Source organism: Lonchura striata, chromosome 2 (genome assembly GCF_046129695.1).
Source record: "Lonchura striata isolate bLonStr1 chromosome 2, bLonStr1.mat, whole genome shotgun sequence".
Lineage (NCBI taxonomy): Eukaryota > Metazoa > Chordata > Aves > Passeriformes > Estrildidae > Lonchura > Lonchura striata.
The window spans coordinates 30743110-30766570 of NC_134604.1; the positions used below are offsets into that span (position 1 = coordinate 30743110).

The window sequence follows — 23461 nt, forward strand, 5'->3', positions numbered from 1 at the left end:
TGTTCCTTGAGCAATCTGCATAATGCATCTGTCAAAAATAAAGTAGAGTCTTTGAGGGCATTCACATCAGCAAGAGCAAGACAAGAAATGTGCAGTAGGAAAAAACCCAACATTTATTTTGCATCTACTTTTTTTTCTTAACCCAATGCTGTACATATTCTAAGGTTTCCCTTATTGAAGGTCCAGTTCTCTTCTAATTTAAAACAAAGCCAATTTTAAAGAAAATTCAAAAACTTTACCTGATCTAAGAAGAGTGAGTAAAACCAGAAACAAGTCTGTCTTTCCCTCTTTCAACAGCAGAACACCTGACACTGCCAGCTTGCTTTTTCAGTCACAGGTAAAAAAATTGGAGACATTTCCCAGGATTTAAAGAAGCAATAAACAACTGCGGAGCTACAAGAATTGGAGGAAAACAATGGTTGTCTCACCTAGTCAGACTTTCGTAAACTCTGACTAGGTGAGAAAACCAGGCCCCAAAAGGTTCTCTGCCACGTGACTGCAACATTTCAAATGGAGAGTGCCAGAAAATCCAGAAACCCTTTCTGCTGCCTTATTCCCCTTATGCTGTAAAGGTCCATCATGTTCTGATCTCAAATTATTTTCTTGAAACTAATAAAATGCTAATTTATTAAATTAGCACTCATCAATGGAATTAAATTACATAAATTCATAGAGAAAAAAACAACTACTTAGAAAGGCATGGCGGAGATGCTAGGACCATACACCTACTGTATTCATACAGTAAAATGTCACTTTGACCGGCACTAGACTGACTACTGAAAAGCCCTCTAACTTTGCAGAGGCAGAACACATTGCACAGCAGTGTTTCCATGGGAATCATAAAGACTTCCTGGGCTTCTCTGTGACAGGGAGAATAACTTTGGTCCTGTGTTTTAGCTTGCTGTTTTGATTTTTTTTCTTTTCCTCTAATGTGTTTGGAAGCAAAGGATATGGTAACACCATGAAGACTACATCCTGAAAGCACTAATGAATGTAGCAATCTTCTCAGTTGCTCTGGCACACAAGCACATGCCATTTCTGCAGGCTGAATACCCTCCAAGCATTTCATTCATGGATTTCCATTCTTATCTCTGATGAAATTGAACAGAAGGGGAAAATAATATCCCCTTGTAATCAAAAGTCTAACAATTATAAGAAAAATTACTAACAAGCAGAAGAAAAAAAAATCCGATACAATAGCTGGCAAATATTTCCCACGTATATTCAGGAGAAAAAAACTGAATCGATAAGGATATATCATTTTTATGTGAAAAATGCAACATGTTTTTCTATTCCCTTAGATTATCCCTTCAAGTTTTACTTAACACATAATTTTATAATTTCAGCCATATTTGATAATTTAGTCTCTCAGTAACACTGTGGAATAAACAGATAAAGATGAACTGTAATGTGAGTTCACTAAGTTCAGATGATAGATTCAGGATCAACATACTTAAAAGTGTTTAATTTCTGCCCATTCATGTAGCTGCAATGCGAACTGTTTTGATTTCTTAACTGCTGTCTGTGCAGCTTGTCATAATGGTTCTTTCTCCTTAAAAAAATACAGTGATTTGTGCACACTGTGAACTAATCTCCCGAGATGCTGATTCTTCTCTTCTTCCACAAAGATGGATTCTGACACTATGCCATACTAAGCCCCATCCTTCCCTTCCCCTTTACCCTTCTGTTTATCTTGCCTAATTAGAACTCTTGTTTGAAACACAGTCTACATTTTTATCAGGTTTGTCCTTCAAATGCAAAGCACAGCAGCAGACAGAGCTAATGGCAGTTGACGATTTTATCTGCTATTAGAAGAAAAAGTTCTTTCTCATCTCTTTTAGGCTTACTTCCTATCAGTCTTATTAAAAACCCCTTGGTTCTACTGCCAGGGATTTGAAGAATAACAAGGTCTGTCATATTCCACTCCAGCCTTTGCCTCCTCATTCAAGAGATACAACCTTTTAAAAATAGCTCTCTCAGAATAGCTGTTCTATTCTTTTAACTACTGAGTTGCCATTCCCTTCACTTTTCCTCACCCCACTACACTCTTACTGTGCTGCAGGGACCACAACTTCCCACAGTGCACTCAGAACATGGGTGCACTAAGACTCCATGTCTTAGTGCAAGCAAAAGCTTGCTTTGCCACATGCTCAGTACCCTCCCTGGTACTGCCAGCAGTTTACTGGGCTCTTTTGGCTGATTTTGGGAAGCTCTCTGAAATGCCCCCATGGGCTTTCTCTGGAGTTGTAATTGCCCATCACATAAACAAGTTTTTGTTTTCTCTTCCTAATGTTCATCCCTTGCTTTTTTTGCATGCTCAACACATCACTCTGTTACTTTAAAAAACATTACTGCTATGTTTAAGAAGCCATCTAATTTTAAACTAGCACTTAAAATGAAACACATACCAAACATCAAGGAGAACTTACTTACCCTGGCAAATAATTATCGTACCCACAAAATCGTATTTGGTCTAGACTTAAAACCCCCTTTTTTTTTTCCTCTCTCTAGTTACATCAGTATTAACCTGCACAGTCCCCCATGTGTTTTGTATTTGCATGTTTGCGTATTGAGAATATATGTTCATCCTCACTGCTGCCTGGACCTACAAATAGGAACAGCAACAACCTACTGGATCTACTGAACCAGAACAGGAGGAAACTCCTGGATCTCTCAGTCCATGGGACTCAGGTTCAAGAATGAAAATATACACATGTGAAAGGTCCAGAAGAAAAGACAAAAAAAAAAAAAAATGCATAGAAGAACATCACAGGGGGAGAGCATAGATTTTTGTGGCATAAAGATCCCAGCAAACACACATGAAGCTTCTGAAGGCATCCAGGATAGAAGAAAAAGGAACAATTGAAGACAAAAGCACAGCCTACACCCAGGAAAGGAGACAAAAGGCTGTGAGTAGACTGCCTGATTGCCTAATGACTCACAGAGGTGAGTCAGGAAGGAAAGACTCAGGAAGGAAAGATGAAAGATCAAATTCATATTCAATTTCCAAAAAGTATTATTGTCACCAATCAAGAACAACCCACTAGACATTATAGGTCCTCAAAACCCAGCATCCTCTCTCTTCTGTGACCCCACAGTAAGTCCTGGCCAGTCTCTGCAGATACATGCATCTTAGTGCTAGTGAGTATGTGGGTATTAAAAAAAAAATAATCTTCTCCCCTATATGGTGCTGTCTTGAGCTTTGCTGTTATTTGTACATAGTTTAAAAGAAACAGGTTATTCATTCCCACTGTTACTAGCAAAGAAAACAGTACTACTCTGATTCTTTCCAGCAATCGACTACAAACAAAACAACAATCAATGTGCTGAAATCTGTGGTGTTATCAGGAGCAACAAAAAGAAGAAATTAGCTAAAACATATGTCTACTACAAAGGCATAAAAATCCAACACACTTTCAAGGTAGAGATTTCACATCAGCCAGAAAAGATAATGGTAATGTATTCTCTGTACACCTCTGCATTGATCAGAGCTATTAAAGAGACACAGTTATTCATTCAGCTCCCAAAAAAACACTCACAAAAAACCCAAAACTCCTCACAGAACAAACGACTCACCACATATGGTAGTTAACAATCTCTAGACTAAAACAGACAACAAAACTCTCTGTATGCTGTTTCCAGCTGCCTGAAGGCTAAAACCACACACAGAGTCTTAGCTGCAAATGCTACTACCAATACAAACCAATTATCTTTAATGATCATACATTTTTAGGTTTTTTCCTTCTTCATAAGCCTTGTCACATTTTCAGAATAGTCAGGAGAAAGCTGAACAAATGAAGTAAATTTTCAACAATATATTTGCCTTTATTGCTCAGTCTGTAAAAAATCTGAAATTCAGAAGTAACACTTTAAAATAAAAAACATAGTGGAACTTCAACTACACCCATAATTCTGCATTTTGTTAAGATTTAGCATCATAACGTTTCTCCCTCTAGAAAACTGCATATAAAAGAAAGATCTATTAATTTTTAGTTCTTATATATATTTTTGTATGTGTATTTTATGTATTATAAAACACATAATTTTATTGTTTATATTTACATTTATACATTTCTATTTATATTTCATATGTTTTGTATATAAAACACGTTATTTACTATATTTCATAGCTTTGCTTTATATATATTTGTTAGCTTACATTTTCACTAGTATCAGTGCTTTGTGCTGCTCTAACATCTTAAACCTCTTATGTCTCTGGCCAGTTAATCCAGGTTTATAGGTTTTCTGCACGCAATGCTTGCAAAGCACACAGACAATTTACCAGATTTACTGTTAAATACGACTTTCCTCTGGAATCAAACTGATTAACTAGATTGGAATCACTCAATATTGTCTTTAAACATCAATGCAATAACAGATATCTGCAAAAGAATTTCAGTCAATAAAATCATAACCAAAAAATAAAAGCTAATTTAATTCAGTTCTGCCATATGAATTGTTCTACCAGTAGTCTTAATGTCTGATAAAAATTTTCATTATAGGAAATTATGTGAAGTCTTGTCCTTCAGAAGTTCAAGTAGCAGGTGAAATAGTTGTAAAACTACACAATCAGTCTAACAAAGAGAAGTACTAACTTTTTTAGAGCACATTCCAACTCATTCTTCTCATTATCTGCTTCTTGGAGCTGTGAAAAAATTCTGACCAGGAACTCTTCAAAACTGGAAAGTAAATGAGGTTCTTCTTTTCTTAGCTGCAACCAAAGTTGCTTCACATCAGTCTCACTGAAAGAAAATATCATAAAGGATTCATTAAGAGAGAACATTTTCCAGGCTGCAGTAAATGTCCTTAGCACCCTTAGTGGATGGAGGCTTCAGGGCAACATTAGTCAGAACACAAAACTTATTAAAAACAACATAAACTGTGCAAGATTTGAAAAGGATGAGGGGGTGGGAAATGATGGAGATTGAATTTATTTTTTAAAAAATGTATTGTAACATCTGGCCATTCCTGACTGCAGAATAGTACAGGAACTGCTTGTTCAGTGGGTGCCTTGCCAGACACTCCACCTAAACAGAAATAGGTAAGAAAGGAGACAGACGAGATACACTATGCCCTGCCATCACTTCTAATAGAAGAAGTTCCCACAGATCTAGAGGGGAGAGGGCAGTGGAAAACTCATGAAAATCCCTCCCTCATAAGAAATGAATGAGATTCAGACTCCTAAGTAATACACATATGTTAACAAATTGCATTTGTACCACATTCTTTCATTTTTGATACAATTTTCTTCCACGGTGATTCTGCTACAAGAAGCAGAACAAAACATCTTGAAATTTTGATTTGAAGATTTACCAAGATAATGATGTGTTTCCAAATCTGTTCAGCAGACACTGACAGCTCTACTGTAAATGATAATGGGTTTCTAATACTTTGCCAATATTCTCCTGAACCACTTTTTTTCTTCCTGACTCACTCTCTTCCATGAGCATTGCAATCCTGAACCTAGTCAGGAAAGAGTGCTGTATTTTAAAGGACAAAATGAGGGTAAGGAGAGAAAAGGTGAGTGATAAATATCTCTTCATAATGAAAAGACTTTCAGGATGGCTGACAATGAACTGTTTCCTGGAACAGGTGGTCAGGGGGAGAGAAAGACAGATGAGCACTTTTGTTCCATAGTAAGAATCACTGCAGTATTTCTTAAATATTTGTACCACTTGCCCAGATTCTCTCCCATTTTTGCCTTTTTTTTGTCCTACAGTATTCATTGTGATTGACCAATGAATGTGAGGCCAGCACACAAAAAGCTCTTTGAGCAGGTTTTATGCTCCATGTTTCAGAGTGATCCATCCTGGCCTTGGAAGAAGTAGCATTACCACAGCAATCACAATATGCAATTAGGCATAAAGATGAGAAAAAGCAGAAAAAGTGGAGAAATGTTCCTTACTTAAGGTGCACTCTAAATGTAGCCCTTGCCAAAAACAGCAGTCAACATGCATTGACTGAAAATCAGTGACATCTGTGGATTACATGCTTGTAATTTTCTATGTTCAGATCACATGGCAGAAAAACACATTTCATGTGTCTGGAGTACAACAGTTTTGTTCTTGAAAATTTTGGTCAAAGGGCATTATATCATGACAGATACTTAGAAAATTAGGTTTTTCAAGAATCTCTGTAGTTTTGAGCAGCTTTTGTTCTCACTATTCATCTTGGATTCCATTAAAATCAAACCCAGAGGTGAATCATAAAAGGTCATACAACTGATGACTATTGCTGTGAGAACTCACTCATCCAAAACCTTTGCAGCTCCAAGCCGATCCATGAGATTTGAGAACTGTAATTCTTCATCCTCATCACCAGTCATGGTCTCTTCATATCTAACGGGGCAGGCTGTTTCACCTTCTGATAGTTGCACCGTATCATTTTTCAAAGCAATCTGCTCCAAAAGAAATTGGCCTAAGAATTAGAAATTACACACATTAGCATTTTCAGAAATTCCTATAAGAAGCAATGTCATACTAAACATACTAAACCTCAAATTTTATGGTAAATAAACAAAAGGATGGGGCATGCCAAAAGGATCCCCGAGTTCTATCGTGGGCTTTGTGCCCATTTTAATGTCTAACCTTCAGTAAATCATCCACATCAAAATTCAGAAACAATTTTAAAAATCATATCTCTAAGCAAAAACATAAAAGGATATAAATTCCAGTAACAACTCTTCATAAATATTGTGCGTTTCTTTCTTGATAGGTTTAAACAGATTAGGAATCTAAAATATCAGTACTGATAAAATGTACACTAAATAAAATTTAACATTATTTTTAGAGCATGATCAAAGATACACATTCAATTCCAATATAAATTGCATACAGAAAGCTACATTTTATTAACAATAGTTGTATGGTGAGGATGCAGAAGTGAAACTGCCACAAGAATAATCAATACCTATATGCTCATTTGCCACAGACCAGATACATTCCATCAAATTCCAAATGTGACATCTATTTTATTTGAACATTCACATGTCAAAAATTTTTGGGGGGTGGGGCATATTGTGATTTTATTCAGAGGATTTTTTTGTTATATTCTAAGTTTCAGTATAGAAATTACTATAGATCCAAGAAAACAGAAACACTGGTGTGGTTTTATATTTTTATTAACTCCATCTTGCGTTTTTTCTCATTGGACCCAACAGAGCATATTGGCAACAGAACGGAGTATGTTGCAATGAGGGGTTACAGTTAATTTCAGATTTGCCACCATTTAGAACTTTCCCATAGTAATTGGTGCGGCATGAGCTTTATCCAGACACCACCTTCCCAAGCAGATTTTATCCACCACAGCTTCTGCTTCTACCAGGAATGCCACATCATCACCTAGCCAAATGTAGGACTACCTGGCCTGGAAAGTATCTGTCAATGCTGTGTAGCAGGTTAAAAAGTATCATGCTTCATACTGTCTGTCCTTATCTTTTACATGATGTGGCCCATGTCCTTTGTGTGCCTGTGTGGGTGTCTTTGGGGTACATGTTTAACTTTACTACCAGCTGAACCTGCAAAGACGAAAGCAGTGGCCACATCCATCTGGGCCTCAGGACAGGGCTCCAGCACCTGAGCAGGAGGAATCCCCAGGATCTGGAACTGCTTGAGATGGCAGCCAAATACAATCTCCCTTAAGAAAGAGTTTTGGTTATGCAGGGACTGCTTATGAAAGGAATCTTAATTTAACTCATGAAAAGTATATATTATTTCATTTTTTAATAATGTCAACTTTCAGATTAGAGCATACCCTGTGAAGATACTTGATCTACCTCTACAATGGGAGAGGTGGGTGTCCTGGTTGAGGGCAATTTTGGGAGAAAAACCTCTAAAGGGGTTTTATCTAGAAAAAGAAATTCAAGTGGACATGAGAACACTGGGACATGAAAGGATTAGGGTTTCAAATTACTGATGAAAACAAAAATGAAGGTCCTGTTTGGGAGCTGTAGATAGTAACTAAATTGAGATTTGCAGTTACAATTCACACCTAGATGAGATTCAGTTTTCTAGAGAAAATGCTTAATTTTAGCTCTTCTGACTAAGGTTTAAATACAAAATTGATTCTGTGTAAACAACCAAGCACAGTTTAACTAACATTGTCATCTTATCTGGAATGTCATATGTGGGGAGAAAACCACCCTGTGACAAACACAGAGAATATGACAGTAAGAGTGCTGTTGAAAAACAGCTGTTACAGAGAACTTATCAGATCCTATCTTACAAAAGTAGTAAGTGCCTCATCCTGGTTTGTTTTGAAATAAATTAGCACCACTTGAAGAATTAATTAATTGTAGAAAGCATTCCCACAGCTCGAAGGACAGTGGCATTAATATATTCCTAGCATTGTCTAACATTAAGATTAGAGATAATTTTAATTATCTTCCATGTCCTGTTACCTGATACGAAATAACACAGAAGACTCCCCACCCCCCTTGCCCAAGGGAAACCTTCAATAAATTGTACATAGATTTATTCAACAGCTTAAAACAGGTGTGATTCAGATAATTACATCCTTTTTTCATATTGTGTCAAGGCATGCAATTTTACACAGAAGAGAAAGACCCTTTGTCTATTTATTTAAATAGCCCTTTGTCTATTTATTCACATAATTTGACCACTTCTTCCTCTGCTACATGTATCTTCTACATTCAGGGAACAGTCTGGCTCCCTGTATGCAATATTAAGTGTCCTGTTAAGACAAAGTTCTCGACTGATGTGGAGAGTACAGAACATGAATAAAGCTCAGAAGAGGGGACATGCTTTCCAAAACTCACTGAATCCTGTGATGAACTCCTTTGGGGTAAGTGAACCGTTGCCATCAGCATCTAATGTAACAAAAACTTTTTCAAGTTCTTCCAGGCTAAGAGGTAACTCAGGATGTAGTCTCTGTAATGACAAAACACGCAGCAACTTTATCCATTACTACAGGATAAGAAGACTGGGTTCTATAAAACATCCATACTACAGCAGGATAGGTCCTTTGCTTCCCTGAGTGAAAACCCAATTACAGAGCAAAACCAGACCAAGTGAGGGACATTTGCTTTAATAACTCCTTTATTTGTCTTTATGAATCTGTTTTGACAAAGCCAGGAGAACAACTGCCTGGTGCCACAAATTCCAATCACACAGGGAAGGGGAAGAACTTGAGGTGGAGTCTCAGCCTCCTGGTGAAATGGCTTGATTATCTTGGTGAAAAACCCTGGTTATCAGGCTACTGGACAAACTTGGCAGCAGAATTATACAACTAGTTCCTTCCACGTCATAAAGTCAATCAAGAGACTCTCTAGATGACTGCAGTATAGAGAATATACTGTCCTAATTCAAGCTGATTCAAAAAGTGTACATAAATAAATAAATAAATAAAACAAAGCTAAGAAAGCCTCATGGTCTAAGGACCAAACCTGTTGCTCCCACAATGAGTGCAATGGAGTTCATTACTCTCTACTTCTGAAATGCAGCATGCTCACACCAAAAAAGACACAGCTGCAAAAAACCAGCTCCACAGATATCACATATTTTTTCCTGATGATCTAAAGACAGGCATAAAACAGAAGAATTCTGTAAAACTGACTCTAATGGTTTTACTCTAATTCTTTTAACAGTGTAGACAGATTCCCAGAAACAGAAGGAAACTGGAGTGGCAAACAACCCCAATAACCAGTATTTCCACTGGGAGACAGCACTAGGAAAATTAACACCTTTCCTCAGCTTAAGAAGCAATATAAATGCACACTGGCTCATTCCTCTGCTTTATTAATTAACATTTTAATCCCCCCCCCAAACTCCTGTTATATATACAACCTATTAAAACTGCAAGCTAGTAGGTTGATAAAGTTCATTAGATTAAAAGTCGTGATCTGTTCCACTGTTGGGGAGGGATTTATGGCCAAAAATAGTTTCTCCTGCAATGCAAAACAGCAGAAATCACTATCCAATATTCTAAGCCATACAGGCAAGGTAAGAATTGGCCGAGTGCAATAACCAGGAGTTCCTTGGTTGTCGCAAAGGGTTTAGGGTATGCTTTATGAACTGTATGGGTTAAATGGAAGAGTGGTAAAAGGAATTCCAAGGTGGTCCTGAGAAATGAAAGCAACAGAGATCCTACAGCACAGAACTATCTGGAATAGTCACTAACAGATTTTTGAGCAGGATTAGTTGTGTATTGCTGCCTGCTTCCAAAAATAAAACCTAGGGAAACTTGATGTATACTCAGTTTAAATTACTTATCAGTGATATACCTCTCTTCAGTTTCTTACTTAAACACACCCATCTCCCCAAAGTTTGGATTTCAATCTCTAAGATCTAAAGGGAAACTTTTAAAATCAGCTGCTTCTGTAAAATTCTTACAGCCAACACTGCACTGATGACGGAGAAAGTGCTTCAAACAATTTACTCTTTTTACGTTCAGAAAAACAGAAACTGTACTCTTACCACCTTGGGACCTGCTGAAGGAGCACCCAATTTGACTGTCCCAAAAACCCAGACCCAGCTGCCATTCCAGTGCAATGGCCTGAGGGTCTTGCTGCAAACCTGACAAATATGGGCTTCTCCAACCTCAGCTGCAGTGACCTAATGCAGTGTCCAAATTCTGGTGAGAATTACACTAAATTTACAGTAAAAAACACCACAATTACTTGTGTTTTCTTGTGTGGGGGAGGTATGAAAATAGGAGATTCTAAGGAATGTATGAACATTTTGCTCCTTAAAATTCCCTCCAGATAATCTGCAGACCTTTATGAGCTGGGACACACTTACTAAGATTAAGTCAGTGTTTTCCCAACCTCTTGGGTTTCTTCTTAATAAAAAATTAAGGTGGTTTGTGGCTAGGAAAGCAGAATGTTATTGGTCTCATAGATGTGTTTTTGTTTATTTCCTCATTTCAAGCTTACTGTAAAAATACACAGGCCCTTTCAACATGAGGCTCCTAAAATTTTTAAAATAAAACAAAATAAAACATATTCAGAGATACCACTGGAGCTTCAAAAGAAGGTGTCTGCACTGCCACCAAAAGTGGTCTGTGGTCTCATGATATCTGTGCTTAATTCTCTCAAAATACCAAGCTTTTACTCAGCTAAATACAAGGACAGCGGTCAAATAGCTAAGAGCAAGATCTGAACCCAATCCTCCCACATTAGAACAAAACACTTTACAGCACTAATTCTCATTATTCATTATAACCTCAAGGACCAAGAGATGAAACTGTGGTTTCAAGTCTAAGGTAGAACTGTCTTTCTTGCCATTTCAGAAAACCTTCTGCTGGTTTGAAAGTTGGGTAAATTTGGTGTTCGGAAACTGAATAAAAAATTTTAAAAATCTCCAGCTATTAACATCCTCTCACAATAAACAACATGATATAATCAAGGAGGAGTAAATCTTTAGTGTAGTTACAGTTATAGATACAAGAGAAAACACTGCAAGATTTGTTCCATCAAGATTAATTAAATTGCAGATACTTAGCACTCTCTGTTGAAATCATGCCTTGTATCCCATGCCTAAGGATTAAAAAGCTTAGCATTAGCATCCTATATTTGAAGCAAAGCTTTAGGAATGATAAGCAGTACAGACCTACCAAATACCGCACAATGCAAAAGTGATCAATACCTTGTTAGTTAGTACCTTTTAAGGAAAAACCTGATTTATTTCACTGAATTTTGTTTTCCTTATAGGGAGAAAACATCATGAAAAATGCAGGAAATAAAATCAAGTATAAAGAAACCATATCAAATGTCCTGAACACCTTTATTTCTGTATTAAACAACTTATATACACTTACATACAGAGATGAAGTTTTCAGATATAGTAAACAAACACTCATGATGAAATAGAAGAATGAAATAGAATTTTATTTGTTCTTTGCAACACTATTTCTACTGCATCTTTTGCAACATCTGTTTTAGAACCTGAAGTATAAATTTAGCAGTACTCTAAGCATAAATGTAGAATCAAACAGAAACAAATAATTTTACATTCCTTGCAAAAACAGGTATTAGAACTTTTTATATACACATACATAACATAAATAAATGGGTTTTCCATTTGGTAAAAACCTATACCATTAAATTTTTTTAATGACTGTAAAATTGTAAGCCATTAAACTCTCTGTGGCTTTGGATTTACCAAAAAGTACACTGGCAATATCGTTGGTTTTTTGAATTCAGTTACTTCAGTGAGATAATGTAGACTGGCAAATTCTACAGCAGAGCAAGCATCCGCATTCCTCCCTTTTTTCAACTTTGCATAATTTACAGAGGTCATCAGAAAACACAGCGACACACAACTGTGAAGAAAGCTCTTGAGACTAGTAAACTGAACAGTTTACTTAGGAGGGCTTTGCTTTTCCAGAATAGGTAGTTAAAATTGTTTCAACTTTGTTTTCATACATACAGACATCTTTGTTTCTGAGGATAGGGGAAGTTTTAAATTTTCTATTAGATGCAGTAGATCATGATGAATTTGCTTTTTTCCTGCTCCCCAATTCTGTTTCATCAATAAGTACTGAAGTAGAAATGGATTAACACAAATTATGCTCTGCATATCAAGCATGAGTACATTCCTTTTCTCTGCCACATACTGGCTCAAATCATCTTATCACTTCTGTAATGTGCCACAATCACATTTTCAAAAGCTTTTGTTATATATACTTGCTTTTTCTCATCAGCATATTCAGCAAATCAGATTTGGGGCCCTCAAACAAATTAAGCACAATTTCCTAAGATTGCTGCCAACACTGAATAATGCTAAAAATACTGTTCCTCTGTACTTCCTTCATATATATGTGATCCAGATGAGAGTTCACCATTGTTTGACAGTGAAGTCATGGTGAAAGACTTAATTTACACAACTTTGCTGAAAAAAATCATAAAATTGGCAGACTGAATACACTCCTGACACTGTGGCAAATCACAAAGTAATGAATTTAATGCTGTTTCAATGTTTTCAACAAGAATAGAATTGAATTCCTGGGGCGTTTTTTAAACTTAATTTACTTTGATTTTCCACTCTTTTGTTGCTTTGTCTGTGAGAAAAAAATGCAAGCATTATGTAAGACTTCAAAGATATTATTTTAAATACCACCTATCTCTTTAAAGTTATGAGAAGGGTGTTAACATTTTTAACTCTAAAATAATCAGTCTCAACTCATTAAGGTCTTCAGGAGCTTCTCTCATTGTGCCTTTCACATAACCAATTTTGTTTTACCTGCATGTCCTGACGAGTGACAAAGCCTTTGCCTTCCAGATCACAAATCTGAAAGAACTCCTGTGCTTTTCCCAGCACAGTTAGTTCTGGGTCTTGTTCTCCTGTGCTCCTCCTCTCTGCATCTCCTGGTCGCACAGGACTGGTGTAGTCTCCTTTTATTCTGTCCATGGTTATAATCTCAGCTCAGGAGTATCCTGGTATACTGCTATCCCATTTACCCATAAATTCTGATCTGAAACCTGTGCACAGAAAAAAAGTAAGGAAAAAAGCAAATCAGACCCTCTTAATGATGCTTTCCACAATCTCTTAGCAACCATCTCTTTAATTAGGCACCAAAACTTAAAAGAAGAAAAAGCTTTTTGAAAACGCTTACCCTTGATGGGCTGCACTAAAGACATTGCAAATGGGATGATGAACAAGGAAGGAGTCTGAGGAAAGAAGACAAAACTAGCTTTGAAATGGAATCTCAAAGTAAAATCAGCCAGTTTGACAAGAAATACGGACAATCAATCAACATGAACAAGAAAACATAAGAAATACAGGTAAAGGCAAGAGCAACTTAAAGTCACTACAACTTGACTTCAAATATTTGTTTTGAATTTGTACTTCTTATCTAAGCAGGTCCACCTAAAGTAGACAAAAATTGTCTGAAGATGCTTAACCAAATAATTTTTCAAGATGTTTGACTAATATAATATTCTGATTTTGATCCAGTATGACTGGCACAATCTGGAACAGCTCCACAAAGGCCAATGAAATTTGTTTAAATACAAAACTTATGTTGTCTTCAGAGCAAATACTTCAGCACTGCATGGATGTGAAGGTAGAATATGAGGAAACAAGACCTTAGGCTTGTCTATGCAGCTTCTTAAGGTGAAAAGGCTCTGACCACATAGAGCAACTCAGCCTTTTTTACTCTATGCTTAATTTCAAACCTGGCACTCTTGGAACACAGCATCTTCTAAGATGTGTTCATCTTCACAGAACTCACACAGCTTCCCATGACAAAGTGATTTCTTTGATAGCCATGGGCCAGGCATCTGGACTTCCCACATTGCACATAAGTGTAAATTTACTGCAAGTAGGCCAATGACCTGAAACCAAACTAAGGTTTTGGTGAGCAAATCATTCAGCCCCTCTGAAACCATGTGAAAAAATCTGCAAACATAGGTAATTTTCCTCTCCCTCCCTCCCCCACTCCTCTCTTTTATCACACAAATCACCCCAGGACTCTTGTTCAAATACTTTCCAGAACTGAAATAACTTTGGCTACATGGCCAAAAATGTCAGAATCTTCCTAAACAGTGTTATAAGCAGGAGAATAAAAAACACTCTCAGAGAGGCCAAGAGACGTCTAAACCACTCAGTACCATGCCACCTTAGGAAAGTCCTCATAATGAGTCTTGCTTGAAATTTAATGTACAGGTGTCAGGGGTGCCTTATAAACTCCAAGACCTCCGCTGGGGTAAGCCACACTCTATACCACAAGAGGCACCAAAGCCTGCCAGAGCAACCATGCCAGCAGCCCTGGATAATTAAGAAGGCTAGAAAATGCTGTCACAGGGAATTCTGGTCACGCATGACAAGGGGGGTTTGCCTATTACAGCTGCCTGAACAGCTGTAATCTCTTATGAGGAAAATTTCTAGCTCAGAAAATCTGACCAACATTCAGTAGCTGGGAAGATACACAAAAAGACTGCTCCGTAACTGCCCTGTTTCTTAAATCCTTCCATGATGTTTCCAACAACAGTCTTAAAAACAGTATATGAGCCAGATGAATCTTTGCTCTCACTGTATATAGGCACCCAAAAGTGGGTGAGATGGAAAGCCACAGTCAAACTACACAGGTGTAATAATCTGGATAAAATTCTCCCTTAATACTGCTTTTACACACCTGAACCTTCATTACATCAATACAGCTCACTCCTGGCTGACACCAGTGTATGAGGTAACAAACCAGACCATCAGTTCCCACTTATCAATGATGCTAACTTAAAAATACCAAAAATCAATGAGTCAAGCACAGCTTAACTCATTAACTTTTGGCAAGATCTGACCCAGAATCAAAATGGTTTTCAGTATTTTTTTAAATTTTTTATTTCAATCATTTCACAGAAGGCCACAACTTCAGGAGCAGGCCAAGCTAACCAAGATAATAAGTGCTGTTAGTGCCTGCCTCTGCACATTCCATTAGACTTCCTTAGGATAAAAGAAAAACTATGCAAGGAATAAGTAACACATTGCTAGTGAAAGAACAGAAATACAAAAACAGATTAAAAATGGTGGAACAAAAGGTACAAAAAAACACTTTGATAAAGTTGTTTGCAGTTAGCAAACAGTACAATTCAGCAAACATCACCATGCTTTCTAAATATTTCCTTACCACAAAATGAAAATACATGCATCATGAGAGCCTCACCTTCTTATAAGTTGCCCCACCTTTTATAAACATCATAAAAACTTGCTACACAGTGAGTGTCTTCAATACAGCAGAAAATTAAATTAGAGCATCTGCAAAAATTCTTAATCCTTATGGCAGCTTATAAAGCTGATAGAATTCATTATAATTCCTACAGTGCCCTGATATGTTGCAAATGCTGGTAATAACATGAAAGATTAAAACTGCAATTTGTCCCACATTACTGAATCAGCATTCAGTAATTACCTCAAAGCCAGTTTCAAATAACATAGGTAGTTCAATTCACTTATCCATCTCCCTTAGAAAATGAACAGCTTACAAAATCAATTCTATTAAGACCTTTGATTTCCATTCTTTTAGCTACAAACACATTTCACTATGCAAAATAGGTCATATAATGATCTGATGCAAACAAGCATAGCTCCAAATACTAAACAAGGATGTGCGATTCATGAGGTTTCTGTCCATTAATCAAGAGGTAAATTTTGGACAGGTCTGCAAAAGGCAGGTCACTGTTAATATTCCAAAAGGCATTTTCATCATTTCCAACCAGGTCAACTGCAAATCACCAAACTCTAGAAGTACAGAGCAGTGTTCAGCCATAGATTTCACAAGTCATGATGTGTGACAGCCCCATTCTCCCTAACTGTGATAGTTAAAAACCTAGACAGCTGTTTTGCCTGCCTTCATATCTCTTCTGGCTTTAGGTTTCAGTTAAATATTTTTCTTAGTATGTGTCTACAGGTACAAATTTTCTGCAGCACACTTCAAAACACATCATCAGCTGAAAAATATCATAAGCTTATTTAATACCAAGGTCACTTTGGATTTATCCAAAACACTGTTATTAGAGAGAACACATCTTACAAATACTACAAAATAAGAAATAGACTGCATACTTTTTCTACAAGGAATATTTATTTTCTACAACCAAATGATCTTTGTTAAAATAACCCACAGCTGCAGTGTAGCATGCCTGACACATGAACGGGGACCTCTTCAGAAATAACTTCATGTCAGAGTTAGTTATCAGAGTTAGTTATTCAGCATTGTGCTGAAAAGCTCCTAAAGCTAAAATGCATCAACACAAGGAAGTTATTCTGTTCCCAACTGCTCTGCCCTGCTTTTGAACAAGTATTCATCCAGTTAGACACTGAATATTGTTGTAGAATCCCTTCCATTTCAACTGGGAAGTTATAGGTCATTTAATTTAATTAAGCCCAAGTAGTCCATCAAGGAAGAATCAAAAAAATGCAGGACCTACAGACAGAGGAATGGGATTGCTAAGACCAAAGAGAACACAATAACCAAGCTCAAGTACATAGAAGTTTTCTAGTACAGGATTGAAGAAAAATGCTCCCTTATGCATATAACACAATCCACAAGAAGCAAACATGTCAGACAAGCTAGACATGAAAACCCACCCAATGACAAAGAAGGTGGAGCACTGAACCGGTGGCTGCAAAGGCAGTGTGGTTCTGTCATCATGGAAGAACAGAGCAAACAGATCTGCAAATAATGGCAGAGGAGATTACTCCTGAGAACTACTACTAGATCAGTGAACTTGAGTGTTACTTCTAGCCATTTAAAAAAGATTTTATGACCATCCAACTAAAAATTCAGGTCCCACACTTAAAACAACTAGCAGAGATACAAAGTTGCGTGCTCAAGAAAATATCTAGTTTTTCTCAATTATAACTAAGACAATTAACCTTTAAGCTCTCATGGAAGCATTATAAAACTTGGCCTAACCATATGGACACCTAGACACAAGTGGATGAAAAAAAGGAAGGGGACATTGATTCCTCCAGCTTTGGCTTTTCAAGTAAAAATGTGCAAGTTAGAAAATCTTATGACGAAATGTATCATCATCAAAGCCTCTTCCACACAGCCTGAATTCACTTCTCTCATGATATACACAATCTCTCATGACTCTTCATCTTAGGAGATTGTACACCATGAGTGGGTGTGAGGAGTTTAACTCTGGAGGGAGAGATCTGAGGCAGGCTGGAGTTCCTGTGAAGGACCACAAGAACATAGTCTGAAAGGAATGTGTCATGAAAATAATTTCAGGGGAGTAGCAAAGGCAGAGACAAGAATCCTACATCCACTGGCCTGTAAAAGGAAAAACTAAGTTACGTAGAAATTCCTTTTGTGTAAGTAGATTTGTGTGGGAGAACTAAACTCTGTTTAGAATCAGTCTTGGCAGACTGTTTAGATTCAGTCTCAACAGAAACTCTCCAGCCAGACCTGATTAGCTTTTAAAGATTAAGGGAACCATTAGGATCACCTACTTTGTTATCTGCAAGCTTAAAGTTTCATTTATATCACAAGGCATTAAAAATTACTTACAATTTATTTCAAGGTAAGGGAGCTCAGCAGAAGTCAAGAAGGAAACGACTTGGGAGAAGATACTGTGTGTTAAACCAGAGTCATATAAATGAAATTTCTCCTTTTCAGAAGATTACTTGTTAAGGAAGAAAAAAACCAAAACAAACAAACCTTAAATCTAAACAAGAAGGATAAAAATGCAGATTATATATCTGAAGCAGTGTATCAACAATATAAACTGTGAAACAAAAGGAAACCAGAAAATATGCTTGAAGTGATTACAGACTCCAAACCAGACAGCCAAAAACTTTGGACAGAGACCACTCACTCCCCACTGGGCATTTGTCCCTAGATTAATCCACTAATACACACATTGGGGAAATAAACAAACCACATCAATTCTGTGCACTATGATGCAGAATTCCAACTCTGACTGGTTAACATATCTTCATTAAACTTTTATTTTTAACATTTGCATTCAAGTAACTAGTTTTCACTGGGCTTGTAAGAAATTTTCTCCTCCCAAAGGCCAGCTTCCCCAGAGGGAAAGGAATACAAAAGATCTCCTGGCTGGCTTCTTGCTGGCTTCTGTACAAGTAGTAAATAAAACTATCAGTGTATTAAAATTCAGATGCCAAGGGTAAGCAGGCATATTCATTTATTTACCATCCTGCTCTTCCAAATGAAACACTAATGAAAAACAACTAACAGGATGTTCATTGCCTAAATCTAAGCAGTTCTTAGGGGTCCATACTGAAAAGGCAGGATTAAATTAAAATCGACCTGCTAAGTGCTGCTAGGATCCTTGAGAAGTAAAGCTACTCTAGATAATGATTTTAACAGAAATACATCTTTTCATCTTGCTTCATTGCTTTGGATGCTTCCTTTTTAATGTATTTAAGAAGTCAAAAGCTAAGAGCTGCCTGGAAATGCAAACTTCTTATGGAAGGACACTGAATTTAGGGGTAGCCATCACCATGGAAATCACTGTTGCAGAATAATCACAAGATCATCAGAACTGAGAGCACCCTGCCTGTAGTCTCTGCAGGCAGAGTCTCCTCTCCCTCCTTCTGCTCTTTCCACCATATTTCAAGAAAACTGGTTCCAAGAAGAACTCTTCTCCTCACCTGGCTGCTGGCTGCAAAACTTTGTGTCTTCAGAAATTGCTGACCTATGCAATACCTGAGCAGCATGGTGGTACATGTGTGCATGAGTATCTGAGTGGGTGTTTTCCTCACCTCACTGTCTTTATCTCTCTAAATTACCAATAAATTGTTACTGCATACAAATACAGCTCGGCCAGTTACCTATTTTGGGCTAAAACTCTGGCTAACATTTATGGCTGCAGCATGAGGTTTTATAAATGTCTGCATGTAAACTGTACAGACACTAGCACTCACAGAACTTGCATTAAAACCGATTCCAGAACTATGTAGAACTATCCTACCATTGTTTTAACTTATTTCTAAAACATCATTTGTTAATTCAGGGATGTAAAAACTATTGTTAAGGAGCATCTTACAACATATGCAACACTTTCTAAACATAGTAAAGTCAAAACTGGGCTGAGTCCATCTGACTGCAAAGAATCACAGAATCATTTATGCTGGAAAAAGCCTCTAAGAACAATTTATTGTGCTGCATTGTTCCAAGTACTGAAATTAAATGCAATTAACTATATTGATAACAGCATTATATTAGTAAGTGGTGTAACATGACGTTCTGGCAGGAGATATTGCCAATTCACATGAGCTGTTCTATTTGTAGACAAATTATTTGCACTGATAACCCCTTCCCCTGAAGTGCAAAGATCTGGAAAAAGTTTAAGTTAAATAGTATAACCCCTTTTAATTGTCTTATCTTTCAGGTTTTCCTAATGACTCACTGCTAAATGGAGCTACATTCAGCTGGTGAAATCAGGTTGACAAGAACATCTTTAAAGTACACCATTTTCACAAAAAAAGCCTTGAAATATTCTTCCTCCTCTAAAAGCCCTTGCTAAAATTTAACTTCTGAAAAAAATCAAAACCTTTTATCTGCCTGAAAACCAACAACAATTTGGCTTGAAGTCTAAAATACACTCTCCATTTCTAGTTTTGCAAGGAATGTTATATCTTTAACCTAAGCCAAAGAATTTTGAGATGCAAGTTAAATATGCTCTTCAAATAAGAATCATTTTTCATGGAAAAAAAAGTTAGTATAAAATTTCAATCTACACTGCCATGGACCTTAGAGGACCCAAGTCAATGCAGATTCCACTAGAAGGCAGAGAGACATATCTCAAGTGTTTCCTTAGTTATTTGGCACTCGGTTTGCAGCCGGGTTGGCATGAATTATTGTCTTCAAAACTTACAGAATTTCTAAAACCAAAAACTTGCCCTTGGAAAATACCTTCTCTTGAGTCAGTGGACAGGTTTTATGGGGCAAAAGCATGTCAGTGAGGCACAAGAATATTTAGTTTTCTCGTCCACTGGTTTTCCACTGTAAAACAGTAATGGTAAAATGTGATACTAAAAGAGTCATATTTACCTACATGCAGAACAAAATAACCTTCATGCTATCTGCTCTGCTCAGCTCCCTTCCAAGGCCTTGGAAACACATATAAACAAATCCACTTATCTATGTTTGATTAGGAGGCTTGGTGTACTTCATCCTGTTCAGTTCTACAGAAAAAGTCTCAGTACGCAAACAATTAAAAATGCATCATTACAGATGCTAAATTGGATTTTAATTCACTACTGCTTTTGAACAGACATACAACTTCCCCTTCCTCTGTGATCCAATTACTCAGAAAGTTATCTTCACAATTGTGCAGGATCCCTGACTTCGGTTGTGCTGCTCTTCAGTTAATGCAAGTTCCCCAGAAAGATCCTTCACTTTCCTTGACACCCCCTCTGTGAAGAATAAGATAAGTCCAAAATCTTTAAACTCAGTTTCAGACGCAGACACCCTGTTGTTTCTGCATTAATTAGGTCATGAACAGTGGAATCAGTTATGTTTTTACATCAGGTTTAACTTGAACTGACTACATCTGCATTTTTCAACATGAGAAATTAAATCCTATATGCTATTTCTCAACATGATAAATATTTCTCAGCATATTTCTCAACATGAGAATTAAAATTTAAAAAATAAAATAGATGTGTTACTCCAAACTCAGATGTTGGGACTATATATATGTTCCCATATATATTTAGACTCCAAATTAGCAAATGGTAGAGATTGAATTGGGGAAGACCACTATTCTTTACTCCTCCATTTAACCACCTAAAAATCATTATGGCATATCATTTGTCAATGAACAGAAATGGGAGAAAAGAGAGACCTGTTAGAAGCAGCACACTCATCCTGTGGTTTGAAGAAACCACAAGCAAAGCTTGTAGAGTGGTGCTCTTTAGTGCGTTTATTTCTGGTACTTGTTTTACTGTTATCTTCTAGTCCGCCACAAGATAAGAGGAAAGAGTGGTGGTGAGGGCAGAGACAGTTCACAAGAACCCAAACACACCTCATTCTTTTCAGCAGCAGTGAGCTTAAGTCTCTGAGAGCTGGCAGACCATGAAACTGTAAAGTATTACTGCCCTAAATCTCGTTTGCTACTTAATCCATTCACAGAAATGTATCTTCCTTTTTGTAGTTCACACTCTGACTTTTGATTTCTTTTCTCAATTTCATGAAAAATGAGAATCCAGTTTAGAGAAGACCAACATTTAATTTTTACTCTTGTACTTTTGGGTGTAATGGTTCCCTTTTGATCTGTGCAATTACTGAAGCTCACACACAGGGACCAGAGTTCTTAGAACAACCCAGAGAAAATCAATAAATTTTTACCCATGCATCGGAATAATTCACTTATTCTAAAAAGAAAAGTGAAACTAAGCTGAAAACTACTGTTGAAAACCACAAAGTTGCAACTAAGGAAACAGAACAGTGCATTAAATTAGCCAACGTGTTCCAGAGGGATTTTACCATTCTCCCGATTGTGACACTACCCACGTTTCACTACATGCAGTAATAATCTGTTCTCCTGGTGTATATTAAGAAATCAATCTATTATCCTGGTAGCAGCACGTTTCTTTCATAACTGTCATTTACAGTCATCATAAGCCTTCAGTATCAAGACAGAAAATGAAATCAGAGACCATATAAGTGCTACAGCAGAGTAAGAGTGACACCAAACTATTGCAGGGGGACACAGGAATCATTTCTACAACCACCAGGAACAGCACTGCCTTCTTCAACAAGCATTCGGTGAGCATGAAGGCAGCCACCAGCCAGAAACTCAATCATCTGTATCTGCAGGGAAGCGAAAACCAGCGGGGCAGCTCCTGAGGCGGCCAGGCCATCCAGGGATTCTCTCTGACAGCATCGGCACGAAGCTACACGAGGCACGGCGGGAGCGCCGCACAACCACCGCCCGCCGCCGGCACCGCTGGGCACCCCTTCGGAAACATTCCGCGCGTGGGAGGAGTCCGGAGCCGCAGCCCCGGCTCCGAGTGTCGCTCCCCACGGCGGGGCTGGCTGCCCACGCCAGCCCCGGCTCCGAGTGTCGCTCCCCACGGCGGGGCTGGCTGCCCACGCCAGCCCCGGCTCCGAGTGTCGCTCCCCACGGCGGGGCTGGCCAGCCCCGGCTCCGAGTGTCGCTCCCCACGGCGGGGCGGGCTGCCCACGCCAGCCCCGGCTCCGAGTGTCGCTCCCCACGGCGGGGCGGGCTGCCCACGCCAGCCCCGGCTCCGAGTGTCGCTCCCCACGGCGGGGCTGGCTGCCCACGCCAGCCCCGGCTCCGAGTGTCGCTCCCCACGGAGCCCCGGCCCGCGGCGGAGCGCGCTCCATCGCCGTGAGGGCGTTCGCGCCGCAGCCGCGCTGCGGGGGCTGCACCGGCCGGCTGGGGCCGCTTCCAGCCACCTTCCCGCCGCCTTCCAGCCTGGCAACGAGTGCAGGGAGAGCCAAGGGCAGCCCCCCGCCCCTGCCGCTCCCCTCGGGGACCGAGCGCGCTCCGTGCCGGCTGCCGGAGCCCGCCGGGCCCCGCGCAGGAAGCGCGGCTTGCGACAGAGCGGGGCTGGCTGGGGACACCGGGGCTCTCCGCAGGGCACGGCAAAGGACACCGGGGCTCTCCGCAGGGACGGCCGCCGGTGCCTCCCCGCCGGGAGAGCGCTCCGGCCGGGCACGGAGCTCGCCGTCCCTGCCCGACTCACCTGCCGCAGGCGCCGGCCCCTCGGGCTGGCCCGGCCGGCGCAGCCCGGGCTGGAAGCGAGACCGCGGAAAGGCTGAAACCACTTTCCTCACTTTGTTTTGAGCACGGGTGACACAATCGGGCGAGGCGGGCTGTGCCCCAGGGGCGGGACGGCCGGCCCGGCCTGGCCTCTCTCCACCTGCAGCCGGAGCCCGGTTGCCCCGCCCGGTCTCACCTCGCCGTGAGCGGGAGCGACTCGCCCTCGGCGAGATCAGAGCCCGGGGAAGGCGAGGAGGGTGAGGGTGAGCCTTCCCTGGGCTCCCTTGCAGCCAGGACTGCGTG

The 23461-nt window shown here is 39.1% G+C and overlaps 1 protein-coding gene across 1 annotated transcript in view; it reads right to left on the reverse strand.

The window, feature by feature from the left end:
- CRACR2A (calcium release activated channel regulator 2A) overlaps window positions 1-23251 on the reverse strand; it is a 52017-nt gene extending 28766 nt beyond the window's left edge. Inside the window, exons 1-5 of the mRNA XM_031505338.2 lie at window positions 23142-23251; window positions 13200-13438; window positions 8777-8888; window positions 6249-6417; window positions 4596-4742 (exon numbers count right to left, since the gene is read on the reverse strand). Of these exons, the coding sequence (XP_031361198.2) occupies window positions 4596-4742; window positions 6249-6417; window positions 8777-8888; window positions 13200-13367 (596 nt within the window). The 5' untranslated portion in view covers window positions 13368-13438; window positions 23142-23251. The remainder of the gene's footprint in view (window positions 1-4595; window positions 4743-6248; window positions 6418-8776; window positions 8889-13199; window positions 13439-23141) is intronic.
- Between the last annotated feature and the right edge of the window lie 210 nt (window positions 23252-23461).